At 50.3% G+C, this 24,682-nt stretch overlaps 8 protein-coding genes across 8 annotated transcripts; 4 read left to right on the top strand and 4 right to left on the bottom strand.

Moving 5' to 3' along the window:
* Positions 1-633: 633 nt before the first annotated feature.
* Positions 634-4,131, top strand: AKAW2_50777A (PAP/25A associated domain family; the record flags this gene model as incomplete). Its single annotated transcript, XM_041690632.1, has 4 exons — positions 634-1,243; positions 1,297-1,368; positions 1,431-1,649; positions 1,718-4,131. The coding sequence occupies 4 exons, from the start codon at positions 634-636 to the stop codon at positions 4,129-4,131; spliced, it is 3,315 nt and encodes a 1,104-aa protein (XP_041544198.1).
* A 1,878-nt stretch (positions 4,132-6,009) lies between these two features.
* On the bottom strand, positions 6,010-7,524 carry erg1 (squalene monooxygenase erg1; the record flags this gene model as incomplete). Its single annotated transcript, XM_041690631.1, has 2 exons — positions 6,010-6,278; positions 6,354-7,524. The coding sequence occupies 2 exons, from the start codon at positions 7,522-7,524 to the stop codon at positions 6,010-6,012; spliced, it is 1,440 nt and encodes a 479-aa protein (XP_041544197.1).
* Positions 7,525-8,648: 1,124 nt separating this feature from the next.
* On the top strand, positions 8,649-10,417 carry AKAW2_50775A (uncharacterized protein; the record flags this gene model as incomplete). Its single annotated transcript, XM_041690630.1, has 2 exons — positions 8,649-8,830; positions 8,929-10,417. 2 exons carry the CDS (start codon positions 8,649-8,651, stop codon positions 10,415-10,417), a joined length of 1,671 nt encoding a protein of 556 aa, XP_041544196.1.
* Positions 10,418-10,958: 541 nt separating this feature from the next.
* Positions 10,959-11,554, bottom strand: AKAW2_50774S (uncharacterized protein; the record flags this gene model as incomplete). Its single annotated transcript, XM_041690629.1, has 4 exons — positions 10,959-11,055; positions 11,131-11,175; positions 11,300-11,373; positions 11,477-11,554. 4 exons carry the CDS (start codon positions 11,552-11,554, stop codon positions 10,959-10,961), a joined length of 294 nt encoding a protein of 97 aa, XP_041544195.1.
* Positions 11,555-12,853: 1,299 nt separating this feature from the next.
* Positions 12,854-14,889, bottom strand: AKAW2_50773S (uncharacterized protein; the record flags this gene model as incomplete). The annotated part of the gene is made up of 3 exons (XM_041690628.1): positions 12,854-13,973; positions 14,076-14,559; positions 14,640-14,889. 3 exons carry the CDS (start codon positions 14,887-14,889, stop codon positions 12,854-12,856), a joined length of 1,854 nt encoding a protein of 617 aa, XP_041544194.1.
* A 2,967-nt stretch (positions 14,890-17,856) lies between these two features.
* AKAW2_50772A (uncharacterized protein) lies at positions 17,857-19,612 on the top strand (the record flags this gene model as incomplete). Its single annotated transcript, XM_041690627.1, has 5 exons — positions 17,857-17,918; positions 18,013-18,204; positions 18,291-18,763; positions 18,824-19,409; positions 19,471-19,612. 5 exons carry the CDS (start codon positions 17,857-17,859, stop codon positions 19,610-19,612), a joined length of 1,455 nt encoding a protein of 484 aa, XP_041544193.1.
* Positions 19,613-20,342: 730 nt separating this feature from the next.
* AKAW2_50771A (carbonic anhydrase) lies at positions 20,343-21,735 on the top strand (the record flags this gene model as incomplete). The annotated part of the gene is made up of 2 exons (XM_041690626.1): positions 20,343-20,592; positions 21,107-21,735. 2 exons carry the CDS (start codon positions 20,343-20,345, stop codon positions 21,733-21,735), a joined length of 879 nt encoding a protein of 292 aa, XP_041544192.1.
* Positions 21,736-22,587: 852 nt separating this feature from the next.
* On the bottom strand, positions 22,588-23,830 carry rad14 (DNA repair protein RAD14; the record flags this gene model as incomplete). The annotated part of the gene is made up of 3 exons (XM_041690625.1): positions 22,588-23,003; positions 23,087-23,672; positions 23,729-23,830. 3 exons carry the CDS (start codon positions 23,828-23,830, stop codon positions 22,588-22,590), a joined length of 1,104 nt encoding a protein of 367 aa, XP_041544191.1.
* Between the last annotated feature and the right edge of the window lie 852 nt (positions 23,831-24,682).

The raw sequence follows: 24,682 nt of genomic DNA, 5'->3' as shown, positions 1-24,682 counted from the left end.
CGATACGACTCTTCCGCTCGCCTTGTGTGGTTTTTTCCAGTGTGCCCTTCTTCCCGGCTAGAGACCATCGCTCCCTCCCCTTAAAACACCGTCTATCTGTTTGACGATCGCCCGGTCCGTCCACTCAGTGAACCTTCTGCCCACTACCCCGATTTACCTCGCGCTGGAAAATCCCCATACCTCATTCACTCCTGTCTCCGGTCTGCTTCAGATTTCCATTCAATCCATTTTCTGGCGGGTCCACTATTGCGAGAGTTGCCTTTTGCCTCCCCTCCCACACCCCCCTCCTCAAATCGAGGACTGCGACACCTTTTGCCCGCGCATAGCACAGCACAGCAGCACCAAAGGCGATTTTGCTGACTTATCGCTGGCCGAGTTCTGCACAGAATCCACTGCTTTCTTCGTCTCCGGCTTTCGCTTTCCCTACGGTTACCCTTTGTCCCCGTCCGAAGACACTCGCCGTGCTTCCCCTCGTTGACGGATTATACTGCACTCGCTGGTGGCGGACTGTTTTCCGCCCGCAAGGTTGGATTTTAGGTGGACCTCGACATCAGCGACTTAAAACCGTCGGACCTTCCTCGTCCCACTCTTCCCCAGAGGCCAACGTTGTTCGATCAACGTTGGAGTCGCTATATGATCCCAGACACCCATGGGAATGCTAAACTATCTTCCATCCCAGGTGGAAGGTCGCCGGTAGCAGCACGGAAGGCCTCGAACATGCCGTGGAAGTTATCCACAGAAACGTCTCCGGAGGCAAAGAATCGGCCGCCATTGACTTCGCAGCAATCCAATTCCCTACCCTCCACCCCATACCAACATGCGCGAAAGATCTCTTTCCACTCCAGGTCACCTTCGCCCCCGCAAGGAAACACCTCCCCTCGCTCCACCCACTCCGAGTCAACGCATCTTCCCCCCTCGCTGCGAAAACAGTTCTCGGGCTGCAAATATGAAACCGCCATGGCTTTCTTCCGTCGAAGAATGCCGTATTCATTAGGTGCCGACCTGCTGCCGGAGGAAAAGGATGGTCTCAAGGAGCGGTTGGAGCCGGAGGAGGAGAAGAGACTCAGCGCCGATATGCTGGAGGTATACGATCAGCTCCTGCCGTCAGCAGAAAGCGACGACCGGCGACGTCAATTAGTCCGCAAGTTGGAGAAGCTCTTCAATGATCAGTGGCCAGGCTGCAATATCAAGGTTCATGTTTTCGGCTCGTCTGGGAATAAGCTGTGTTCAAGTGACTCGGACGGTATGTTTCGGTAACGCGGCTTACTTTATGTGTGTGTTCTAACGATGATTCAGTGGACATCTGTATAACTACCACTTATAAGGAGCTTGAGCACGTATGCCTCTTGGCAGAGGTACTAGCCAGGCGTAAGCGAACCATCATTTGCCTTCCTTGTGTACGCAGTCGCTGACAATGATTTGGGGTACAGATGGTATGGAACGAGTCGTTTGCGTATCGCACGCCAAAGTACCTATCGTGAAGATCTGGGATCCGGAGCTGCGATTAGCATGCGACATGAACGTCAATAATACCATGGCACTGGAGAATACGCGGATGGTCCGGACGTATGTGGAACTTGACGAACGCGTGCGACCCTTGGCTATGATAATCAAGCACTGGACGAAACGGAGGATCCTCAACGATGCCGGTATGTGTCGAGTCGTCGATTTGGGACAGACAACTGGAGCGAGTTTTCGACTGACTGTCCGCACACAGGCCTTGGAGGCACACTAAGCTCCTACACGTGGATTTGCCTGATAATCAATTTCCTACAAACGCGAGACCCGCCTGTTTTGCCGAGCCTTCAAGCTCGGCCGCATAAGAAGAAATTGACCGCGGACGGCATAGTTTGTTCTTTTGATGATGACCTCGATTCTCTAGTCGGCTATGGGCGAAAAAACAAGCAGAGCCTCGGAGAGCTTCTCTTTCAGTTCTTTAAATACTATGGTCATGAACTCGATTACGAACGGCATGTGATATCTGTCCGTGAGGGGAAGCTCTTGTCGAAAGAGGCGAAAGGCTGGCATCTGCTACAAAACAACCGTTTATGTGTGGAAGAGCCTTTTAATACTTCACGGAATTTGGGAAACACAGCGGACGACACTTCGTTTCGAGGAGTCCATATGGAGCTGCGCCGGGCATTCCAAGCCGTTTCCGAAGGGAACCTGGAGCACTGCTGCGAACAATACGAATATCCACCGGAGGAAGAACGCTCATGGGAGAGACCACCGCCCCAACCGCGTCCTGTGCTCACTGCAGCACCGCCACCGTCCCGCGGAGGTCGCGGCGGAGGTCGTGGCGGACGACATTCGAATCAGTTCTCCCGAGGCGGGCACTCCGGTGGTCGTAGGGCTTCCAACACACCGAATAAATCCGGTAACTTTCGTCAACCCAACGGTATGACCGCCTCTGAGCTTTCCTTGCAAGCACAGCACGCACAGTACCTCTTGCATGACCATCTCTATCAGCAAATACAGATCCTTCAGGCCCAAGAGCAAGAATTGCGGCTACAGCTGCAGAACCAGGCGCTCCTCACTGGGAGGCCGCCGCCGGTTCTCATCCGCCAACCGTTTATTCAGTTCCCAATGCCTCAGCAACAAGAATCCTCTGGCGACGACAACTCTCGATCAAGGTCGGGCACCGTGAACCATCCGCCTCTCAGCACACCGCACCGCCAGAACGTGTATTACAACAGTCACTACCTCCCTGTGGGAGTTCCTGGCGTGCAGGGGAGCAACACAAATCCGCCGTCGCCTTCAGCCACTGCTGCCATGCCGGACCTTCGGCGTAGTCCGCGTCGATCCTCTGTTGCGAACGGATCTCCGGGTGGGTCACTCCGGGCACACTCACAGCCGGCGCGAACAGTCAATTCCCTTCCGAGCTTTGCGCCGCTGTATTCGATATCTCAAATGGCGGACAGCTCGCCGGGGTCGAAGGCGCGCAATGCTCCAGGCTCACCTGACGGTACACAGGGCGATGAGAACAATACCTTTATGCCGAGCAGCCTTCCCAACGTGTCTCGTTCCACCTATTTCGATGAATGCCGACCGAATGAATATATGGGATATTACCTTGCAACTTCCCCGCAGCTACAGACGTATCATCAAAACGCTTTACTATCGCCGCTGTCTCCGGTAGGACTGGCACTGCAAAATGGTGGCGTCGTGCCATTTGTTGCAAACCCTCAGGATTATATGACGTCAATTCCGGCAAGTGAAGCGACCGGTCAAGCCTCAGATAACAGCTCTGCATTGCCGACGAAACCAGGGTCGACGACGCAGCGTGCAACTTCGCGACCAGCTGCATCTGGCGATCGGAGCGGACCCTTGATCGTGGACGGGTCCGTACCCCCTAGTGAACAGCGTCTCTCAGTATCGGCGGAAAGCTATGATCCGTACACGGCTATGAGCCACTGTACGTCGAATTCAGATGACCTGAATATGGATACGCCAGCGAGCGTCTCAGACTCTGTGTCTCATGAATACCAGGACAACAGCTCGGTCGATATTGACCAGCCGCCCTACTTTGGTCGCCAGGGGGTTGACATTTACCAAACAGGGAAAGCAGCTGATTCCTTTGTTAATGGACACGGTGCAAAGCAGAGTCTGCTCTCGAGCCGGTTGCAAAGCCTTCATCTCGCAAACTCCGAAAAGTCCTCCGAACCTCAGCTGAAGCATAATACCGAGAAGATGAAAGTGCCGCAATCGAATCACGAAGCAGCGGATAGAGACAATCATCGCTCGAAACAGGTAAATTCAGGGGAAAAGCCACTGACCACAGGGCCATCGCCAGCGACGGACTCACACTTTCCTTCCAGTGGGAAACGGCGGTCTAATGGCGTGGATGCGTCTGAACGGACCAACGGGGTTTCACACAAAACGAAATCGAAGAATCACAATCAGCCTTCTGGACCAGCTGACAACGAGAAACGTCATCCCATGACTCAATCGCGAAAGTCTAACGGGGTCAGTTCGACGCCAGACTCCGCTGTCGCTCATGCCGGTGGTGGTTGGCAGACGACCAAAAGGAAGCCGAAGAAGAATGCCAGACACTCAACAGAACACAGGCATGGCTTGCATAGTGGTGCGGAGCCCCTCCCAGCAGATGAGTCATTGAGAAAGGGGGGTTGAAAACATTAGATAATGTGTCATCGTGAGCATTATCTGTTGTCCGTGTTGCGTTGCCTCCAGCAGTCTTATTCAGCACAGGCCGCACGCGCGATACCTCCGGCCAAGCTGAGCCATTGTTGTGCTTGGTTGGGGAACACATACCGGGTTGGTCTGTTGACTGAACCAGCATCGGGTAGAGAGCTCCCTAGCGGCCATATAGCCTGTTACATGCATGGCTATTGTACAGCCTGTGCTACGGTTTTACAAGTGCGTTTATTTTTGGGGGAGTGCTTGAGTATACTATCGAACCCTTCGTTCAACTGGAGGGACGTTCCATGGTACCGTATAAATGAGGCGGCGTCCTCTTCTTGCAAATGACATGATTTCGGTTGCACTTGTTTTCTTGCTACATGTTATGGAAGTACATGACACTTTTCATTCGTCCTTTTTTTTTTCTCTTTTCATGTTCAATATTGGCGTTTTGCAAGGTTAAATAACGGAAAATTGGCAAGTCAGGGGGGTTTGGCTGGTTACCATGGGTTACTTGTGAGAATTGCATATGATATATGTTGCCCCGTCCTCTATGTCGTGGTTCATCTTATACGTTGTGGTTTTGTTTTGATGTGGTTTGGAGTTTACATTCGACTCCTTTGGGTTGTGATTGAGGGCTTCCCCCAGGCTGTTGGGTCCATACGACTTTGCATACCGGCTGTATCATCTCTCCCCCTTGCTCCCTGCAGTGGTGCTGCATAGAGGGCAGCGAAACGCAAAAAAAAATTACGCAGACCAAATGAAATATCCCCGCGGATGCCATTGAGCTCCAAGGGGGAAGATAAAAAAAGAAGTGTCAGCTGATTTGAAAGACACCAAAATTGAAGCGGAATGGCATATGGCCTAGATGGCCCGTTCTTCTTCCTTCGTCTGGGCCTAATTGGTCTCCTCGCCGTTTTTGTTTCTTCATCATATTGTTTTGTTTTGTTTTCTTTTTCATCCGCTCTTGAAGATTATAGTCCATCGGCATGACCGTCATCATCATCATCATCATCATCACCAACATCATCATCATCATCATTATCATTGTCATTGTCATTGTCAATATACCATCATAGCAGGGAGCCGGGCGAGCGGGTTCATATGGTTTGACTTTCACAGTTTCTTGTTTTGCGTGCGTGTGTGTCGATTAGTTGACAGAGATGCTGCTTCCGTTTTCTTCTTGTTCTTTCATTGCCTATGTTACATATTCATCCACATCGGTCATGGGGTTTGGGCAGTTGGGTTGGGGGGCGGGGGGAGAGGTGCAAATGTAGACGTTGGAATTTACATATACCATGTGATTTCTACCATCAGGTCTTCTTTCCCTGTAGAACCATGTTGTGGTTATTGTCATTGAACATTGAACAATATACTAACTACGTTATTCCTTCAACCCCAATACAACAGAAGATTTCATCTTGGATCACCTCCGGTGTTACATCCTGCAGATTATGCGTCCGGGCCTTGCCATTTTTCGGAAAGAAGACGATCGATCAATTCTATCGTATATACAGAATCTAGAAGATACAGATGGTAGTACTTTTGGAGCAAGAAGACAAGAAATAGCTTTCTAGTAATACATGTAGGATCAGAAGCAAGAAAGGGAGGTATTAAAAGGTAACACAGAGAATATATGACAAGAGAAAAATGATCAGATCTGGTGTGTGATAAATACATGTGGACGGGATTGGTGGTCATGGCTTCTTCGGCACTTGCAACTCATTGAAATGAATCAACCCGGTGTGGGTTCATTAGGTATAAATAAAGAGGTAGAATGAAGTTAGGGGAAGACATGTAGGGTAAATGAGGATGATGCTGCTGCTGATGATGGTGGTAGTAATGGTGACGGCAGCGGCGATTTCCCCTTTAGCAGAATGCCTCTATCAGCATGTAGGGGAAAATTACAACGCAAGCGGTCCAGAAAACCATGATGCATTTCAGGAAGGCCAGAGGCAGCATGTAAAAGGGGTGCTCGGTGATGACGAGCCAGAGAGAGAGAAAGGCGACACTGAAGAAATGCCAGAACAGAACATCTGGCTTTTTGATCAGCCCACCTAGAAGACCTATTGGGCCGCTGGTCATTCCTAGCTCGAAGTAACGGAAGCAGCCTCGTTGGAGAGCACGCATATTTTCGTCTGGATTTGCCCCAGGAGGGGTCTGGCATTAGCTGCTGGGACTCTGGGTGCAATGGGGGAGGTTATAAAACAAACCTTTGGCAGCGAACAGGGCATAGAGAGCCTGCGCTAAGATGTTGATGACTGAGGATGCTTTCTTCCGTTGCCAGTGGAAGGAGGACAGCTGTCGCAGGACTTGCTCATGATTAGCGAGAGTGGGGACCTTCTCCGGGCTGAGCAGGTCACGTAGGACCACGACGTCGTTGAATGCGACGGTCATTCCTCCACCGGTCAGCGGATGCCGCATGTTGAGCGCATCTCCCAGAATGACCAGACCGGGAGTTTTGTTCGGCGCACTAGGAAGATATGAGTTTGGCATAGAGCGCAGCTGACCCTTGTCCAACGCAGCAACGAATGAAGGCCGAATAGATTCGGGAAGGGACGGGAGCACGACGTTGCGAAGGTGGTTCTTGACACCGCCGTTCTTGACGGAGGCCGATGGGAGGTTCTCAGGGATGTCGATGAGGATGCGGGTTTCGTGGGTGCCGATTTGGTAGACGAGGATAGGGGCATTGTCGCTAAGGAGGACGTGGCCATGGTAAGGCATGGGAAGGTCTGCATCGATCAACTCCAAGCCCCAGAACCTGGACCGGACCTTAGGGGTGTTGGAGTGGTATTGCTTGCGGAATTTGGAGGCGTAGCCATCTGCCACCACCGTCAGATGGCCAAAGTAGCAATCCTTCATGTCGCCGGTCACACACTCGACACCAAGAACCTGCTTGGTGTGGGAGCAAGTGACCAAGTCGGTGGCCTTGGTCTCTACGACCGTGATGTTGGGACAGGCCAGCGCGGCAGCTCGCAGCTTCATGACAAAGCGGCCATGGTGGAAACAACGCCCTTGCGGGGCGGGCGACGACGGGGAGGGCTTGGGGTAGGCGAACGAGACGGGTTTCCCAAAGTACGACACATAGTAGCCCTTGGCTGGGATGGCGTCAATGTCTTCCAGACAATCGGCAAGACCCAATTTCCCAAGCGCCTCGACACCGCCAGGCTGTAGCAACTCTCCGACGATCCGGTCAGGCTCCTTCATGGACGCCTCCAACAGTAGGACGCTGCGCCCTTGTCTTCCAAGTGCCACCGCCAATGCACATCCCAGTATTCCAGCGCCCACAATCACGACATCGGCATGGTGGTGAATTAGCCTGCGCTGTTTGGCGACATCGGCAGAGGGGGTGGTATGGCCATTGGCGACAACAGCGGCGGCCATTTTTGCGGGAAACGGGGGGGGATTGCGGAGGTGGAAAGTCAAGGGAGGTCAGGATCGAGAGGACAAGGAAGAATGGCGGGATGCAAAGGGCATATTTCGATGGCCGTGAATATCGGAGGAGAGAGATGGAGGGTAAAAAATGCTGCGAAGAACAAGCAGGCAGCAATGAGGCAGGGATGAGGAAGAAAAAGTGCTGGAAGGAAAGTTGGAGAGTTTGGATTGACACAAGGGGAGTGGCGTGACATGTGAAAAAGGGACAAAAAGGGCGCACGCGGGAGAAAGAGGAAAGAGCAGCTTATGGCCTGATATGATACTTTCTTCCTGTTCACACCCTCCGCTACTAAACTAGTTTCTGATAGTAATCAATCTAGACTTTCGAAAAGGATGCCCTCTGTATTTTTGACTTTTAGATGTAATACGTGTCTAATGTTGGATGTTTCATATTATACCATTTCATTGTCAATGATGATTTAGCACTTTGATCTTAGTAGGAAGTAGTTCCTTATCTCGGGAGGAGAAAAATAGAAAATAAAACAATTAAATAGAACAAAATTCTGTAGATCCTCCGACACAAAATATTTTAACCTAAAACTAGCTAGTTAGTCTGAGTGCCATCTGTAAAACAAAATGATTAGTAGTTCTAGCTAAATTGGGAGCCTCCCTTGAGGCCGTTGAAGCGCTTGTTAGTCGTATCGATCTCCCGCCGCTTTTCTCCCCCATTTCTGGTGCCGCTTTAAAATAAACCATGGACCTTTGGAGGCATACAATATCATGATGTTGCATACCGTTTCATTTTGAAAAATAGTCAATCACATGATCCCTTACAAAACTGTGGTAATTTTTATTTAGTTTAGGTGGTCAGCCTCAGGCACTTCAGTTATCGCCGATGCCGATGCCAAGAACCTGACGTCTGAACATCTTTCATATGAAGCCGCGACTTTCCCCCATCATGATTGAACCCGCTACAAACAATATCTCTCCTTCAACGCGCATCCTACTGTGAGACATGCCTCAATAGTAATCATCTTCTTCAAACCTCACCGGAAAGGATACCTTTCGCAAAAGCACATAACAGTTGGACAACCTCCGCCCTCCGCATCGCAGCGCATCCATCGCATCCAGCCATGAACAACGACCAATTCCGTCGCCTTGTCCTCGACAACCCTTCCTCCAAACCCGCCGCCAAATCCACCAGTCCAGATGCATCCTCTCCATCCCAACAACAACCGCGCAAAAGCATCGGCAATGCGACCCCCGCAGCCGGCGCTCTGGGCTCGCGCCTCCGCTCCAGCATCCCCATGACACCGTGAGCTGATACCCCCCCCCCCCAAAACCACCTGCGCTTATAACCTTACCTTTATTTTACATGGTTGGTCTTACTAACGAACCCTCTTTTCGTCGCAGTCGCGCCTTGACAAACGTCGACTTTGCGCGCCAACTAGCCGAATACCGCCGCGAAGCCCAACCCGCTTCCAAGAAGTTCAAATCCTCCGCCGCCCCCAAGGGAACGAAACTACCGTCCGGATATCAAGATCGGGCTGCATTGTTGCGCCAGAAGGAAGAAGCGGAAGAAGGGGGGGATAGTGGCGGCGATGTGTCGGATTTGGAGAAGCGTGTCAAGGCGTTGGAGGAGATGGTCAAATTAGGACAGATTGACCAGGGGACGTTTGAGAAGTTGCGGGCTGAGATGGGGGTGGGTGGTGATTTGAAGAGTACGCATATGGTCAAGGGGCTGGATTGGGAGTTGCTGAGGAGGGTTAAGGGGGGTGAGGATGTTGATGTCTTGGAAAAGGAAGGGGAGAAGGGTGAGGGGAAGGAGAAAGAAGATGTGGCAGATGTGGATGAGGAGTTGGATCGGGTTTTGGGAGAAAAGGGCGAGGGGGTGGATGCATTGACTGCTGCCCCGAAGGAGAATAAAGAGAAGAAGAAGGGGGTCATGGCTCAGAGAAAATCAAGAGACGAGATTCTCAGGGAGTTGAAGGCCAGTCGGGCTGCTGCTGCGGCTGAGGCGGCGAAGCCGGCTGAGCCCGCGTTGGGGACTAAGTTCAAGAGGATCGGGGGAGAGTCTAAGGCGGAGAAGAAGCGTTGGGTGGAGCAGGATGAGAATGGGCGAAGGAAGGAGATTCTACAGATCACGGACGCGGAGGGCAAGACGAAGAGGAAGGTGAGATGGCTAGATAAGCCTGGTGAGGTTGGTGGTGGTGCTGGTGATGGGCCTGCTGGGTTATTGATGCCGGATAAGGATGCGAAGCCGTTAGGCATGGAGGTTCCAGCAGAGGTTGCCACTAAGGCTCCCGCGCCGGCGGAGGATGATGACGATGATATTTTTGCTGGCGTCGGAGATGACTATAACCCGCTTGGTGATCTACCAGATGACGACGATTCGTCGGATGAGAGTGAAGATGGCGAGAAGCCAAAGGTCACAGAACCAGCTCCTGCTACCGGTGATACGAAGAAACCGGAGGTGACAACAAGCCGGCCTCGAAATTACTTTTCTACGTCTACAACGGATGAAGTTCCTGAGGTGGACCGGTCGAACCCATTGGCTAAAGATCCTACTCTACTGGCGGCCCTGAAACGAGCTGCTGCATTACGACAATCCGAGGAGGCTGGTGCTGCCAATGCTGATGCTGAAGATGTCGACGACGAGACGGCGCTTCGACGAAAGAGGTTCCTGGAGGAGGCGCGTCGGCGGGAAGCCCTGGATGCCATGGATATGGACATGGGCTTTGGAGGAAGTCGCAATGACGACGACGAGGAAGACGAGGAAGTGGTACTGGAGACCGAGGGACGCGGCGGGAAGAAGAGGAAACGAGGGCCGAAGAAGAAGAAGGGCGACAAGGACAGTGTGACGGATGTGATGCGTGTGCTGGAGGGGAGGAAAAAGGAGTGATGTTGAGATGAGCAGATTATACACGAGTGATCAGGGGCGGTGCCTGGAAAGGAAACCAATCCAGATGCCTGGTAAACACGACTATCACACCTGGACCCTTTTCTGGACCGCTGTTACCCTACAGTGATCGCTGCATCGTACCGGAAACCAGAAAGTATTCCGTGAGACTTAGTTCCTTCAGGAGCAGCAAGTGATATGCTATCACGAACTTACGTGCAGTAAGTCGCCTTCCACAGGAGCTCATCTGCACAAATCATCTGTGACCTACGACCTACACAAACATCAAATACGAAGGCCGAGGTGGTACCTTGAGTATCACCCCATCGATCCCACATCAGAGAATCGTAAATAATACACTGCCCTCTATATTTCCTACCCAGCTTCCGATGGAATGAAATTTAGGTGAAATCCACCTCAACAATTACCATTCAACCTATTATGACACATTATTCCATAACTTCCCAACCACTCATCCCTCAACTCCTATTATACACCCCCAAACCCCCATTCCCACCCCAAGAACAACCAAGTATATGTCCCTTCACGGGTAGCACAGCACACTATCGACATAAACCGGCTCCGACGAGGTATGTTCACCAGGCTGCAGGAGGGTGTTTCGTCCGGTGCAGCCTACTCCACTATAGAAACATGTTCGAGTCAGTATGCACTATGTGCAGTCAAGTACTATCTTGGGTAAAAGGAAAGTCACTTACGTGAAAAGACGACACGTCTTTGAGAGGAACACGCCTCGAACTTCACTGTGACAGGTAATAATAACTTTTGTTAACGAGACTCCTCCTTTCATTCTCTGTTTCTTTCTCATCTCAAGTATAATATATTATAACATCAAATGAAGTCGACATTGGTGAATCATCAACTTACAACTGCCCAACCTGAGTACAGTCATCGAAGGGGATCTGAACCGAGTGGCTGCCTTCGTCTGTCTCAAGACCGATCTGTATACAGTATTCAGTTAGTTAGTGACCTTATCCATTATTCAATGCATTCATTGTAGGGTTGTAATCAGCTGGCTAGCTATTCAGAAAAAAGGGCACGTACAGTCGTACTCAACCTCGCACTCCCAACCCCAGCCAGAAGCAGCGTGCTCAATAGAGTGAAGGCTTTGAAAGAATACATGATAGCGATAGCGATAGCGATATCTGCTGGAGATGATGAAGTTCGTATCTATCTCACTGATAGGAGTCAACTGATGGTGAAGAGGGAGGCAATTAATCGCATGCAGCAGCAATAGTGCAGAGAACAGCGTAGCGCATATTTAAGAATGTGTCCGTCCTTCCCAAGGGCAAAAATGCCAGGTTTACTTACATAACTTCGCCTTCTTTTCCGCGTACGGCGATTCATCCCTTGCTTGCGGGAAAAGAGGGGAGGCAAATTGCGTTCAATCCCAATCCAGGGGGGGTGGATGGTTCCTTTCCTTTTGCCCAGCCACGCGATATTTGGATTGCTGGGAGGGGGTACATTAATGCATGCATGCATGCATGCATACATGCAGAGACTATTTAAGGTTTGTGTTGGGTGGGTGGTTATATGTGCTTATGGCATTCAGGAATTGGTGCTCGCGTGGTAGTCAGGAACTGGGGGTGGATGTAGTAATGTGCTTTGTATATGGAGAAGAGTGACTTTTCTTTTCATTTTTTTAATGAAGGAAAGATTCCATTAAGAAGGGCTTAGGTGTCCAGGTCCATGTTCATTAAGTCTGTTCGGGGTCGCGGGTGCAATATATACAGAAGGGGTGGATTTGGAGAAATACAATACTACATTCCACTTTCCAGCTTGAAGACAACTCGTTCAATTGAAGCACACATAGATAGAGTATTATGTAGTAGCATGTAGTATCTAACTCGTGATCTCAGTGCGTGGTAGCTGGATATCCATTGCCTCATCTACTACTGTCGCAGTCCGGACTGTCTATCAATTTAGTGCAATCTCTGTTGGATGTTTGGGTTGTCTTTATTCTGTAACTTGGTAGGGCAGTGATGGTGATATATATATCTGTATGGGTGAGTGTATGTATCGCGCAGAGGGGTAGTATTGCATATGACGTTCACTTTGAGTTCAACTACCAAGTCATAGCTGCACTCGCGAAGCAGAAATACATCGGGAACTAGTATTATATGTAGCAGAGCATGTTGAAAGAATATAAAATAGATGCATGCTAACGACAGCTGATTACCATGTCCATCTTCAAAGTATATGCCAGATAATTCATAGTCTCAAATAAACACCGAAAAAAGAGAGTCACGGGAACAACGTGTAATTGTGACAGAACAATGCATGAAGATCCGCCAAGCGGAACAGAATAGAACCCAATGAAAAACCCCAACGCCCTAAGCCGCTCACACATCGCGAGATCGCCGGCTATATGCAAGATGATGAATGGTAGTGAAAGAAAACAGTCAGCTGACGGATGGTCAATCAGTCAAAGCCAGGATGATCCATCAATCCATGCGTTGCCGGGGTGTTCCCCGCCGGGTCCGCCAACGCTGGCAACTGGTACCGGTCTGGTACCGTCGGCCACGCATCCACCCCATCTAACAGGGCCACAGCTAATCCACCGCTCTCGTGCATAGACAGATGACAGTGCATAAAGAACGGACCGGGGTTGACCACATGATAGCGGATCGCTAACCAGCTATGGTTCGGTGTCGATGCCGGCGTCTGGAAGGTGTCGCGGAGTTGAGGATTCACCAAGTTGAGACTATCAGGGATTTCTTTCATTGCCTCAGCCACAGTAGACCACCTCCATACCCCGGCGCCCCACCCAAGGACAAAGAATTTGTTGGAGTGTTTGTGGATCGGGTGCTGCGGCTGCCCGATCGAGGTCATATTGAAGATAATGTCTACCCAGGTGTTGTTCTTAGTTTTGACAGTGTATTCGGCCGGGATTGAGGAGTAGTTGAAAAGTGCAGGGGGAGTGAGATCCTCATTGGCCATGGGATAACTGGCTTCGCCGAGGGTCCAGCGATAGGAGGCGTTATAGAGGTTGACTTGAAGGATCTGGGTCTGGTCTGGCTCGGGAGCAGGCGCCTCCTGTTCAAATGGGACGATTTGGGCCTCGTCGAGAATGATAGTGCCGTTGATACCAGCCGCGGTACCGACTTCGTTGATGTAACGTGTAGAGGTGTTGAACTGGCTTGGATTGGAGCCAGAGTAGGACATCAGGGCGGTGCCGTTGATGATTTGGTTTGCGAACTTGTTAGCAACGCGGACGGTATATATGCTAATGGGTTGGTCTAGCTTCACAAGGACCGAGTACCGCGATCCGGCGTACACATTGATAGCATCGACCACCAGGGGATCGACATAGCGGCCATCGACCGCATAGAGATACATAGGATGTTCATCGATGGAGAAAACCAAGTTGGACGTGCCAGGTAGGCTGATGAGGTCGTAGCTGACGTATCGGGTCCTCGGGTCGACGGAAAGCACTTCTTGCTCACCAACGGTCGGTACACAACCCTGGTAGTACCCCGGCGGAATCTTGCTCACGTCGAACGGGAACCCGCCCAGACGGGCTTTAAGGGGTGGCATGCAGCTGATACATGGTAAGTGAACCGATCGATAGCATGCAACAATGCCAACAAGGAAGAAAGCAAAGGAATGAAGAGATCAAGAACGAAGAAGACAATAGACCTACCCCATATCAGACATGGTTGCATTTCCTGCGCTTGAAAGCGCAGTCCATTCACCCGATCGGGTGAGGTCATTGATGTGGTCCTGCGGGGGGCAGATAACCGACCCTTTACCATTGACCAGGATGGCATTAGTACAGGTCGCCTGAACTCCAGAGTCTTCTTCGATTTGCAAAGTCTCCTCGGACGTGAAAGCTCGCCAATCGGAGAGCATGATTGGATGGGTGTTCTTTTCAGCTTGCAGCATGGCTTGGAGTTCATACGGGATGCTGCTGATCTTGCTAAACGGTCTCTGCACGTCTGCACGCGGTTCTACATAGATGGCACCATAGAGACCGTCGTCCATCTGGGCTCTGGTGTGGGCATGATAGGCGTAGGAGCCGTAATCGGTGGCCGTCCATTCATAGTAGAATTGCTCACCAGGCTTGATCATTTCTTGGTTGAGGCCCGGGACCCCGTCTGACCATGGGGTGCCATACTGAGGGATACCTAGTCCGTGGGTCAGTATCTGAAAGAAAGAACAAGGCCGAGGCTTGGATAGGCGTGTTGCCGCGCTGCGATGAGCTTACCGTGCCAGTGGACTGTGGTGCCGAATGGCATGGAGTTGTTGACCAGAACTCTCACCTGGTCGCCTTGGTTCACGCGGAGATTTGGTGCTGGGACTTGGCCATTGGTGTGGATTGCCTTACGGGAGATACCCGCAACATTGCTATCCTCCCATGTCAAGTCGAGTCTGAAATCCACGATGCGGGAAGAGGAGAGTTGGACGAGGCATGACAGGACTGGCAGAACCAGCGTGTTGAGCTGGGACCACTTCATGCTGGGCGAAGTGCCAGGAAAGGGAGCGGCGGATGAATAATGAGTTGACTAACCCGCTCTGAGTGGATCGAGATGTGCGATGGATATGATGTGAGATCTCGATGCCGGTCGAGGCGGGACTTATATGTATGGAGCGCGCCATGCTTGTTATTGTGCTTGTTATGAAGGAATTGGGGAGGTTTCGGCAGAGCTGGGGCATAGAAAGATGGTTTACCGAACTCGGGCCAGAATGTCGGCCCAAGGAGTGGAATGCAGAGGAAAGCGGTAGCACTATTGACTCGAAGATGCTCATAGTGTTCGGAAGCATCTCTTTGATTTTTCCCCAGCAGGGATGGGAAGGGTGGAATGAGGCGAGGATTGGGCGTCTCCGATCTCGATCCTCGATCGCTTTCGCTTTCGGGGCTACTCTCGCTGCACGTGATTTGTTCCACCCTACCGCAAACAAACAATCTGCTCAATTGGATTGTTTATGGCCTGGTTGGGGTTATCTACTCAAAGTAAGTGGTAAACACTAGTTATTTCTATCTATGTCAGTATGTATTAGATAGTATCCTACTACTTTTGACTACACATTCGGTTCCCCCACTGCAACTCCCCACATCTTCGGGAGGATCCAACCCGAGCGCACCCTAAAAAGATCGGGCTACTGACTGACTACAGGTTGAGACTTAACTGGTTGACTAGTTAGTTAATCATTGCAGCGCTGTGCTTGCGTGCAAGCCTAACATTCTAGACAGCATTAGCAATACCTTTTGTCTTTCGAAGAGAATCAACAACAGCAATGATAATAATAATAATAACAATAACAACAATAGACATGCCAGTGCGCTGAGACCGGCCCGCATAGTAAGGTATAGTCTAGCCTAGGCCCTTGCTGGCCGAGAACTGCCCGCATCCGTCCCTCCCATCCTTAGCTTTGCTCCGATCGGACGCCACTCATCCTCAACATCATAGCCCACTATGATATCAAAACAATTCCCCAAGTTTGCTATGAATAGTGCGTGGTACGTATGGAGCTCCCGCGGTCGGCTCGTACCGATTCCCTATCCTGTTTCTCCATGGCAGACCCTCGACCTCGAGTCATTAGATACCACGAGGCGGAGACGGTTTCGGCCATCCCTCTCCCTGCAAAACAAGGCACAGCAGAGAGACCACCTTAGCATCCATTCCATCCTGATGGATGCTTTTCACTGAACTGTATACCCTACTAATGAGAATGCTTCGGATTCAGACTTGAAAGATTAGCATCATAATCACCACACTGCCTTGGAATTGGCCGTCCGTCTCCGTTCATAAGAGCACTCATGATAACACTTTTCCTCGTACGGTATGCAGGTCTGCTTTACAGACTGGTTTATCTCATGCTATCTGACATATCGCAGCACCTGGATCGTTCGCTTTATTTAGATGCCTTATCATGGTGTGTAGCCAAAATTAGATTCTTGTAATTTCCTTCTTACCAGGGCAATGGAGGCTTAGTTGCGCTGAACTCTACAACTAACCGATCAGACTGTCTGTGAATGGCCTTCTGTTTTTCTATTAGATGTTACCACCGAAAGACCTGCCGAGTGAATAGTACTATAGCAGTAACAAATCCCCCGTAGTACGTGGCAGGGAGCTCTAGTATCTTCAAGAAAACATTCACCCGCACGCGTCTATCCCTAGAGGAATGACCGGGCTGCCTGTATCTAAGATGCCTCGGCTCCGACACAGATTACATCAGGTACTTTTGAATAGGCATTCATCGAGCACGACAGATTCCGCACTCTTAAAGTGTCTGCCATCGATCTAGGGGGTCTCATTGTTAGATCACCCCTTGCTTCCTCGGCTCAGTGTCATGCATGCGCCCGTCGGTAGCTTTCTGCTCCGTTCATCTTGGTCCGATCCTGTCGGTGATGCATCGGGATCATTTTGTTTGAAACAGCGATTCAGTTCAAGTTTGCCACTATTCAGCTCTGTTGATGACGCCTTCGGAGTCGCATTCAGCCGCGCTCCATAGCAAGAATTCCCTCAGACTGACGTGCCTGCCAAACATACTCGCTTGGTATTTGATTCATAAAGTAGCCGGCGGCCGCCTTCTTTCCCGTTCACGAGCACATCAGCTCACACGTGTGTTGAATGCTGAAGGTGGTCCAGTTCTAGACTTGGCAGTGGTGGATGCAAACAGATGCTTCCGCGGTCCATCGCCGCGGCTATTAATCGACCACTGTGTTCATCAACAAGAAGTAGTAAGAACAATAAAGATAAACAAATGAGCAGAGCAGAGCAGAGCAGAGCAGTAGAGGGATCCATGGACCAGGGCCATCTTTTCCAATTTGCCATGAGAGTGGATCAGAACCGCGTGGTGAACATTAATACGTCACCCAGTCCCGCCTTGAAACCTGGCAGACGCATCAATCAACTTTCGTACCCTAGCGGAAAATTCATATTCAACGCACAACCACGCCTCGTTCTTAAGGGGAGGAGGATGCATGTATAGAAAATGGGATCTGGGCGTAGTCACAGCATTGTTATATCTTGGCAAGCCAGCCATCAGTGGTTCCATCATGGTAGTGTTAGTAGTTCTTACTAGTTGATAGTATATAGTAGTAAGTAGACCACGCTATGCCTGTTACACTTCGGAGGTCGGCCCGTCCAGCCGTCAATCTTTCCAGCGTCTCTCTCCCTCCATCACCATCCTTACTAGCATGATCCTCTTTGATCCCCCTCAGTTACTAGTAATCAATTCCACTTTGGATTTCTGAAGTCAGGCAGGATCCGACCAATTTCTTTCATCTCGATGTCCGTACTACTCCCCTCCCCGCTTTCCCCACTCTCTTTAGCGCGGATTTATCCTCCTTGGCGGACATCCAACATGATCTATATAAACATCCCATAAACCTCCCAACCTCGCTGCTGTCTGACATCAATCTCTTTCTCAATCTAAAGACCATCGCTCTTCATCAATTTGCCGAATAAGTTCATAACATGGGTTCTGCAACAACCTCAACTTTGCCTCCGGACTTTCTCTGGGGTTTCGCAACTGCCAGGTATCCTTCCACCTATTTCCTCCCCACCCCCCACTCAACCAATACTGCACTTCACCCAGTTAAACCAGTAGAGTACTAACTCATTTATCAACAGCTATCAAATCGAAGGCGCCGTAGCCGAAGACGGCCGTGGTCCATCCATCTGGGACACATTCTGCAAGATCCCGGGCAAGATAGCCGGAGGCGCCAACGGAGACATAGCATGCGACTCATACCACCGCACAGCGGAAGACATCGCACTGCTAAAAGAATGCGGCGCCCAGGCCTACCGCTTTTCAATCTCATGGTGAGTTTAATATACTACACCATGACAAACGTTCATTTTCAACCACAACCCGAACGTAGTTCTAAACCATCCATCCATCCATACAGGTCGCGCATCATCCCCCTGGGAGGCCGCAACGACCCCATCAACGAAAAGGGAATCCAACACTACGTCAAATTCGTCGACGATCTCCTAGCAGCGGGGATCACACCCCTTGTGACACTCTTCCACTGGGATCTGCCCGATGAACTCGACAAGCGGTACGGTGGACTCCTGAACAAGGAGGAATTCGTTGCCGATTTCGCACACTACGCTCGAGTCATGTTCCAGGCCCTGGGCTCAAAAGTCAAGCATTGGATTACCTTCAATGAGCCGTGGTGTAGTAGTGTTCTTGGGTATAATGTCGGGCAATTTGCTCCGGGTCGGACAAGTGATCGGAGTAAGAGCGCCGAGGGGGATAGCTCGAGGGAGTGCTGGATCGTGGGACATAATATTCTTGTGGCTCATGGGGCTGCGGTGAAGATCTATCGCGAGGAGTTTAAAGGTAGGGATGGTGGGGAGATAGGTATTACGCTTAACGGTATGTATATGTATGGATACTTCTTCTCAATTACTTCTTACTTACCTCTTTCATATATAGGAGATTGGGCCGAGCCCTGGGACCCCGAGAACCCAGCGGACATCGAAGCGTGCGACCGCAAGATCGAATTCGCCATCTCATGGTTCGCCGACCCCATTTACCACGGAAAGTATCCAGACAGCATGGTTAAGCAGCTGGGGGACCGACTCCCCCGCTGGACCGCAGAAGACATCGCTCTCGTTCACGGCAGCAATGATTTCTACGGCATGAACCACTACTGCGCCAACTACATCAAAGCCAAAACCGGCGAAGCGGATCCCCACGATACCGCTGGAAATCTGGAAATCCTGCTCCAGAACAAGAAGGGCGAGTTCATCGGCCCAGAGACACAGTCTGCGTGGTTGAGACCGTATGCACTTGGGTTCCGGAAGCTGTTGAATTGGCTGAGTGATCGGTACGGTCAGCCGAAGATCTATGTTACGGAGAATGGGACGAGCTTGAAGGGCGAGAATGACTTGCCGGTGGAGGAGCTGCTGAAGGATGAGTTTCGGACGCAGTATTTCCGTGATTATATTGCTGCTATGGCTGATGCCTATACGTTGGATGGGGTGAATGTGCGGGCTTATATGGCTTGGAGTCTGATGGAGTGAGTACTGTGATATACTTATTCCCTGGATGTTGTTATGTGCGCTTACTGACTGGACTAGTAACTTCGAATGGGCTGAAGGTTACGAGACCCGGTTTGGGTCGACCTACGTCGACTATGAGCATGGCCAGAAGAGGATTCCGAAGGACAGTGCGAAACAGATCGGCCAGATATTCAGCCAGTATATCGAGAAGACAGTATAAGTGGTTCGTTGTGGAGTGCATTGATTGTTGTTATTCATGCTATTCATGGGTACAGCTAAGGGAATGACATTTCACAGCCGTTATGTTGTAGAAATGTTAAGTTAGAAGGACATTATTCAACTCTATATCCTGAATAAGCGCAGTGGAATAGGCTACTTTGCGAGTCTCAGGGTAAGACCGACTCTTACGTGGGGGTCTACAGCTCTACACACCCCGCGGGGTTTAGGTCCTGAGGACCCTTTAAGATCAAAAGGGCCCACTCACCTTTGTAAAGAGGGTTGGGTCTCCTGTCATCAACACGGTGAGACCGCTGCAAGAATGGATGACTTTAGAGGCTATAAGAGTGGCAATGCAGAGCGAAGCGTAATCGGGGTGCCGCGTTCTGCTTACGACACAGGCAATTCGTATTCGTAGGCTGCGGGATTGCCAGGCCAGACCGCGGTCACTTCTGAGTCGAATCGAGCAGGACCGGGCGGAGGGAAGCAGATCGAGTTGTGTGATTTTAGAAGACATCAGGAAATCAGACGAGCCCCGCCTGCCTGTGTACTGAGCCTTATCGATGGTCTTAGCTGGAAAAAACCTTAGAATCGCGAGCGGTGTCATGCGACGTTTGCGAGTCCCTCGGGCTTCCGTCGTGGCTTGAATGGCAGTGGAACCGATGAAGAGATAGAGAAACAGCGATCAGACAATTTTTCGACGCTTATCTGTGATCGCATGATTAGAGAGTAGCATGACCGACGGCACTTTCGGGGCTCCGGTGAGACCCTCACGTGGTGGATGTTTGCACTGTTTGCAGGCCTGGAAGTGGCAGGAGAATCTCCCCCGGATTCCGGCGGGGAGAAGGAAAGGAGTGCCCCTTTGCCAGCTCAGATTACTCCATAGCATCCAAATCCAACTATCCGACCGTAATATCATTGCAAACCCTCCCTCAAATCATTTCTCTCCCGCATCAGCTATCATGGCGTCGACCACTAGCACAGGTACGTGAGCATAAACTCAAGAGCCATGTTTTCTTGGCGTTCCTGGACACGTTCCTGGACAAATTCGCAAAGAGGCGGCGACCCACGATTTTCCCACCCTCCCCAACTTCATGAGCACTGTGAAGTTGCATGTATCATTGCATCCTTGTTCTTGTACCGCAGTTTCATTTGGCGTATGCAAACCTCCAGAGCAAGATTGTGATTGTTGGATTTGGCTCCGTGGTTCCTAAACCCACCCCCCGTGCACAGGCAGAGTGACTCATACTTCGTTGACTGCGTTTTTGCTGTTTTCCGGTTGAGCAAACCCTTTTTTCCTTGTTCCCATAACCCTTTCAACCCATGATGAATTCCACAAGGCTTGCTTTGCGACTGCGACAACTGTATAAGGGCTGTGGAGTCGGTGTTCCTCATACCCCTCGCCGTTTTCTTTCCCACCCAGTCACAAACCCATATCAACAAATCGCTTGCTTTTCAGCCACCAAGCCACCAGCGTGTGCTAATATTGCCTCTTCAGATCGCTTCACCTCTGCTCTGCATCAGAACAAGGATTGGGCAGCGCAGATTGCCAAGGAGGACCCTTCGCTCTTCCCTACACTCGCGGTCGGCCAGCACCCGGAGATCCTCTGGATTGGCTGCTCTGATTCTCGATGCCCTGAGACCACCCTTCTTGGTCTCAAGCCGGGCGACGTCTTTGTTCACCGCAATATCGCCAATGTCATCCATGCCGGCGACCTCAGCTCTTCAGCCGTGATCGAGTATGCTGTCCGCTACCTGCAGGTCAAGCACGTAGTCCTCTGTGGCCACACCAGCTGCGGTGGTGTTGCTGCAGCACTGGGTAACAAACAACTGGGTATTCTTGACCCCTGGCTGCTGCCTTTGCGCCAGCTCCGTGCGAGACACCTGGATCTGCTGAACTCGCTGCCGGCCGACGAAGCCAACCTTAAGCTGGTGGAATTGAATGTTCTGGAGGGTGTCAAACTGTTGAAGGAGAAGAATGTAATCCTGGAAGCCGTACAGGATCGGGGTCTTCAGGTTCACGGGTTGATATATGATGTTGGCAGCGGTGTTCTTCGAGAGATGGACATTGATGAGCCGGAGGAGGAACTCAAGGCGCGCCTAACATCGTTCAAGACCGACGTCTAGCGGCGGGGTCATTGGTTGTATATTCTCGATTCGATTTGCACCTGTTGTTTCTTTTGCTTTTCAGCGACCAGCGAGTGTTAGCAGACGTCGATATATCGTCGTCTTTTGAATAATCCATTTCCCATGAATGCTTCACCAATCATCCCAGCGAGCGTATTCATGCCATCCATCCATCATGACATCCATCATGACATCCATCAAACAGATGAACGCTTTGCAGCCTTCAGTAGTAGTCAATCAAGGAAGCAAGGAAAAGATGATGCAATAATGGAAACGGATAAAGGCAAGTGAAGAGTGGGCAGAAGGGGTCCGTGTATGTCGGGGAGGAAGAAGAGGGGAGGAGGAAGAAAGAGGAGGAAAGAGAAGAAGAAACGCTGACATAGCAGCCTGAGAGGGAAAGCAGCCCCGAAGACTGCGAACCATTCATTCTGTTTGCTCGTCTCCGCATGTAAAGGTAACAGCCCTTCCTTGCCCGGATGGGAAACTCGAAGGACCTGGGTGGATCCCCGGGTCGGCTGGATGCGGTATAGTCCCGGCCGAAGCGGCATTGACTCGGGATGATCTTTGTGACTCTCACTCAGACATCCTTGCATGCTTTCGGGGTGTTACGCACCTAGGATAGTTGGTTCTTCTTGTCTTACTGTTATTCCAGGTGCCGGAGATATTGGTGATACCAAGACATACTGAAGCAGTAGATTACGGAGGGCAAGTCCGGTAAGAGTACGCGGAGCCACGTTGCTTGGCGCTTTTCAAATCAATACCTGAGGCAGTGATCGGCGACCGAGAGTATCTACAACACCTAGATGAGAGCAGGACGACAGTACCATGTACATTAATATGTTCATTGATGATTTAGAATTCGAGTTCTTCGACTTCCATCCCGCAGTCAACGCATTTCTTGACCCCAATCCCCGTCTTGGGATCTTCAACCGATCTACCCCACTGATGTACATGTCGTCCACCACCCCCCAAGTCATCGCCGAAATTACCGCCGGCTGCTCCTTGACGGCTTCGTCGGTATGCGTCGACTCGTGTACGTTTCTTGAGGTCTTCCAGTTTGCTCTTGAATTTGACCTCCCGCCGGCGCTTCTTCTCATTCTCGCGTCGCTCGAATTCCGCGTCCAATGCTTCCGGCGAACCCCATTTCTTGGCGGAAAAGGCGTATTCTTCGACCTGATACCGTAGATACAGCATCATGTTATTCCACGTTGATTTGTGCGGGTTCGGGCGCTCAAGATGTGGGAGGAGCTCCTCATCTTGAAGCTCGGCTGTAGTTTTGTCCCGTAGTCAGCAAGAACGCTCAGTGGCAACCCCTGTCGCAAACCTGTGCAGCGGAGGGGGAGATACTTACGATTGGTCAAGAGATAGTCCTCTCGTGCCTCGGTCTTGGTAAGCAGACTGTATTTGTCCGGAAATTTATCCTTGCAAGCATGGCAGACACAGCACCGGAAGGCTTCCTCCCATTTCCAGTCGATTTCTAAGCTGCCACACTCTCGACATGTTTTCTGTTGCGTCCGCTCATCCAACACACTGAGCCCCGGTTCAAAAATTCCCGCTCGATCTCGATGGAGGTTCTTCAGCAGCTGTTGTCGCTCCCATTCCTTCTGCGTCATGTGCGCTGGCTTCTGCTCCGCTTTCTCATCCCGAACGTGAAGGGCTTTGTTGAACCGGTCATCTTCTTCGGTCAAGAACCCGCCCTTCGTGTCGGTGATCTTAGAGAAGTCGTATTCAACGAACTTGGTGAAGTTGCGCGCCGGCTTGATGCCATCTAGTGGGCGGTTATCTGTAGAGGCCGCATCGCGCAGAGTCGCCGGAGGATCGGAGGCAGTCATGGAGGAGTAGGTTCGCTTGACACCTTTTGTAGATGAAGCATCAGCCCGAGCCTGTTCTGCTTCGCGTTGCTCCCGTATTGCTATGGCCTTCTGGCGGTTGCTTTCCTAATTTCAGTATCGTGTTAGCTCCGAACTAGAGGAACCGTGATCATAGTATGTACTATTCTCCGCAATTGCTCTGGAGTCAGCGGAGTCCGCTTCGGACCGCCGGGCGTGCCCATCCCAACTTCGAGCGGGGGCGCTGACTGTTCCTCTGTCACCATATCTCCTTAGATAGAGTGACTGGGAGAGGACGAGCTTGACAATCGAAGTGGTAGACGGTGGCTATCGCAAGGGTGGCGTTATCGGGCGGGAAAATCGTCGGCGCGTTTATCGCCGGTTCGATAACCGCATGCTAATCACGTGACTTTATCATGTCCATCAATTTCCAGCTCGCAACAGCTTGCACTTCTCAGAGGTTATCACCCTGGGAAGCTCAATCTGCAATACTAGTAGTACTGTTTCATAGGTGGCTTTTACCTCCACACTTAGGAGGTAGGCGGATACTGTCGGCCTGAAAGTGTGGTAATGCGCCAGTTATCATATATATATCTGTCAAAAGCGCGCAAAAGGCTATTTCACACCTCATTTGTACACTTTCGCTGTTTCTGATTAGTTAATAAAGTCTCACTACCTGCAGGTAGATTCTGCTGTCTTCTTCTATTATTTTTATCTTACTAATCTATATCTATTATTTACTGTTTTCTACTCTTTATTTATATTTTATTTACTGCTGTGTGTGTAGCTGCTTTAATACTTAATTATATTATTTATAATTTATATTATTTACTTTACTTGTATTACTTGCATCTATTACTTTATTTATATTTATTTATATTTATATATTCTTACTTAGAATTTATTTTTTATCTTTTTATTTAATAATTTATTATCTTTTTCTGTATTTACATCTCTGCCTTATTATATTATTAATTTATTTATTTATTTTAATAATTAATTTTTCTATTACTTTATTCTCTGTACTTGTAATTACCTATATTATTATTTATTATATTTATTTTAAACTATATCTGATATTTATATTATTATTTCTCTTTTGGTATATATCTTTATTA

This window comes from Aspergillus luchuensis, chromosome 5 (genome assembly GCF_016861625.1).
Source record: "Aspergillus luchuensis IFO 4308 DNA, chromosome 5, nearly complete sequence".
NCBI lineage: Eukaryota > Fungi > Ascomycota > Eurotiomycetes > Eurotiales > Aspergillaceae > Aspergillus > Aspergillus luchuensis.
Note: the sequence above shows the minus strand (reverse complement) of the source record. Positions and strands in the feature narration are given on the sequence as shown.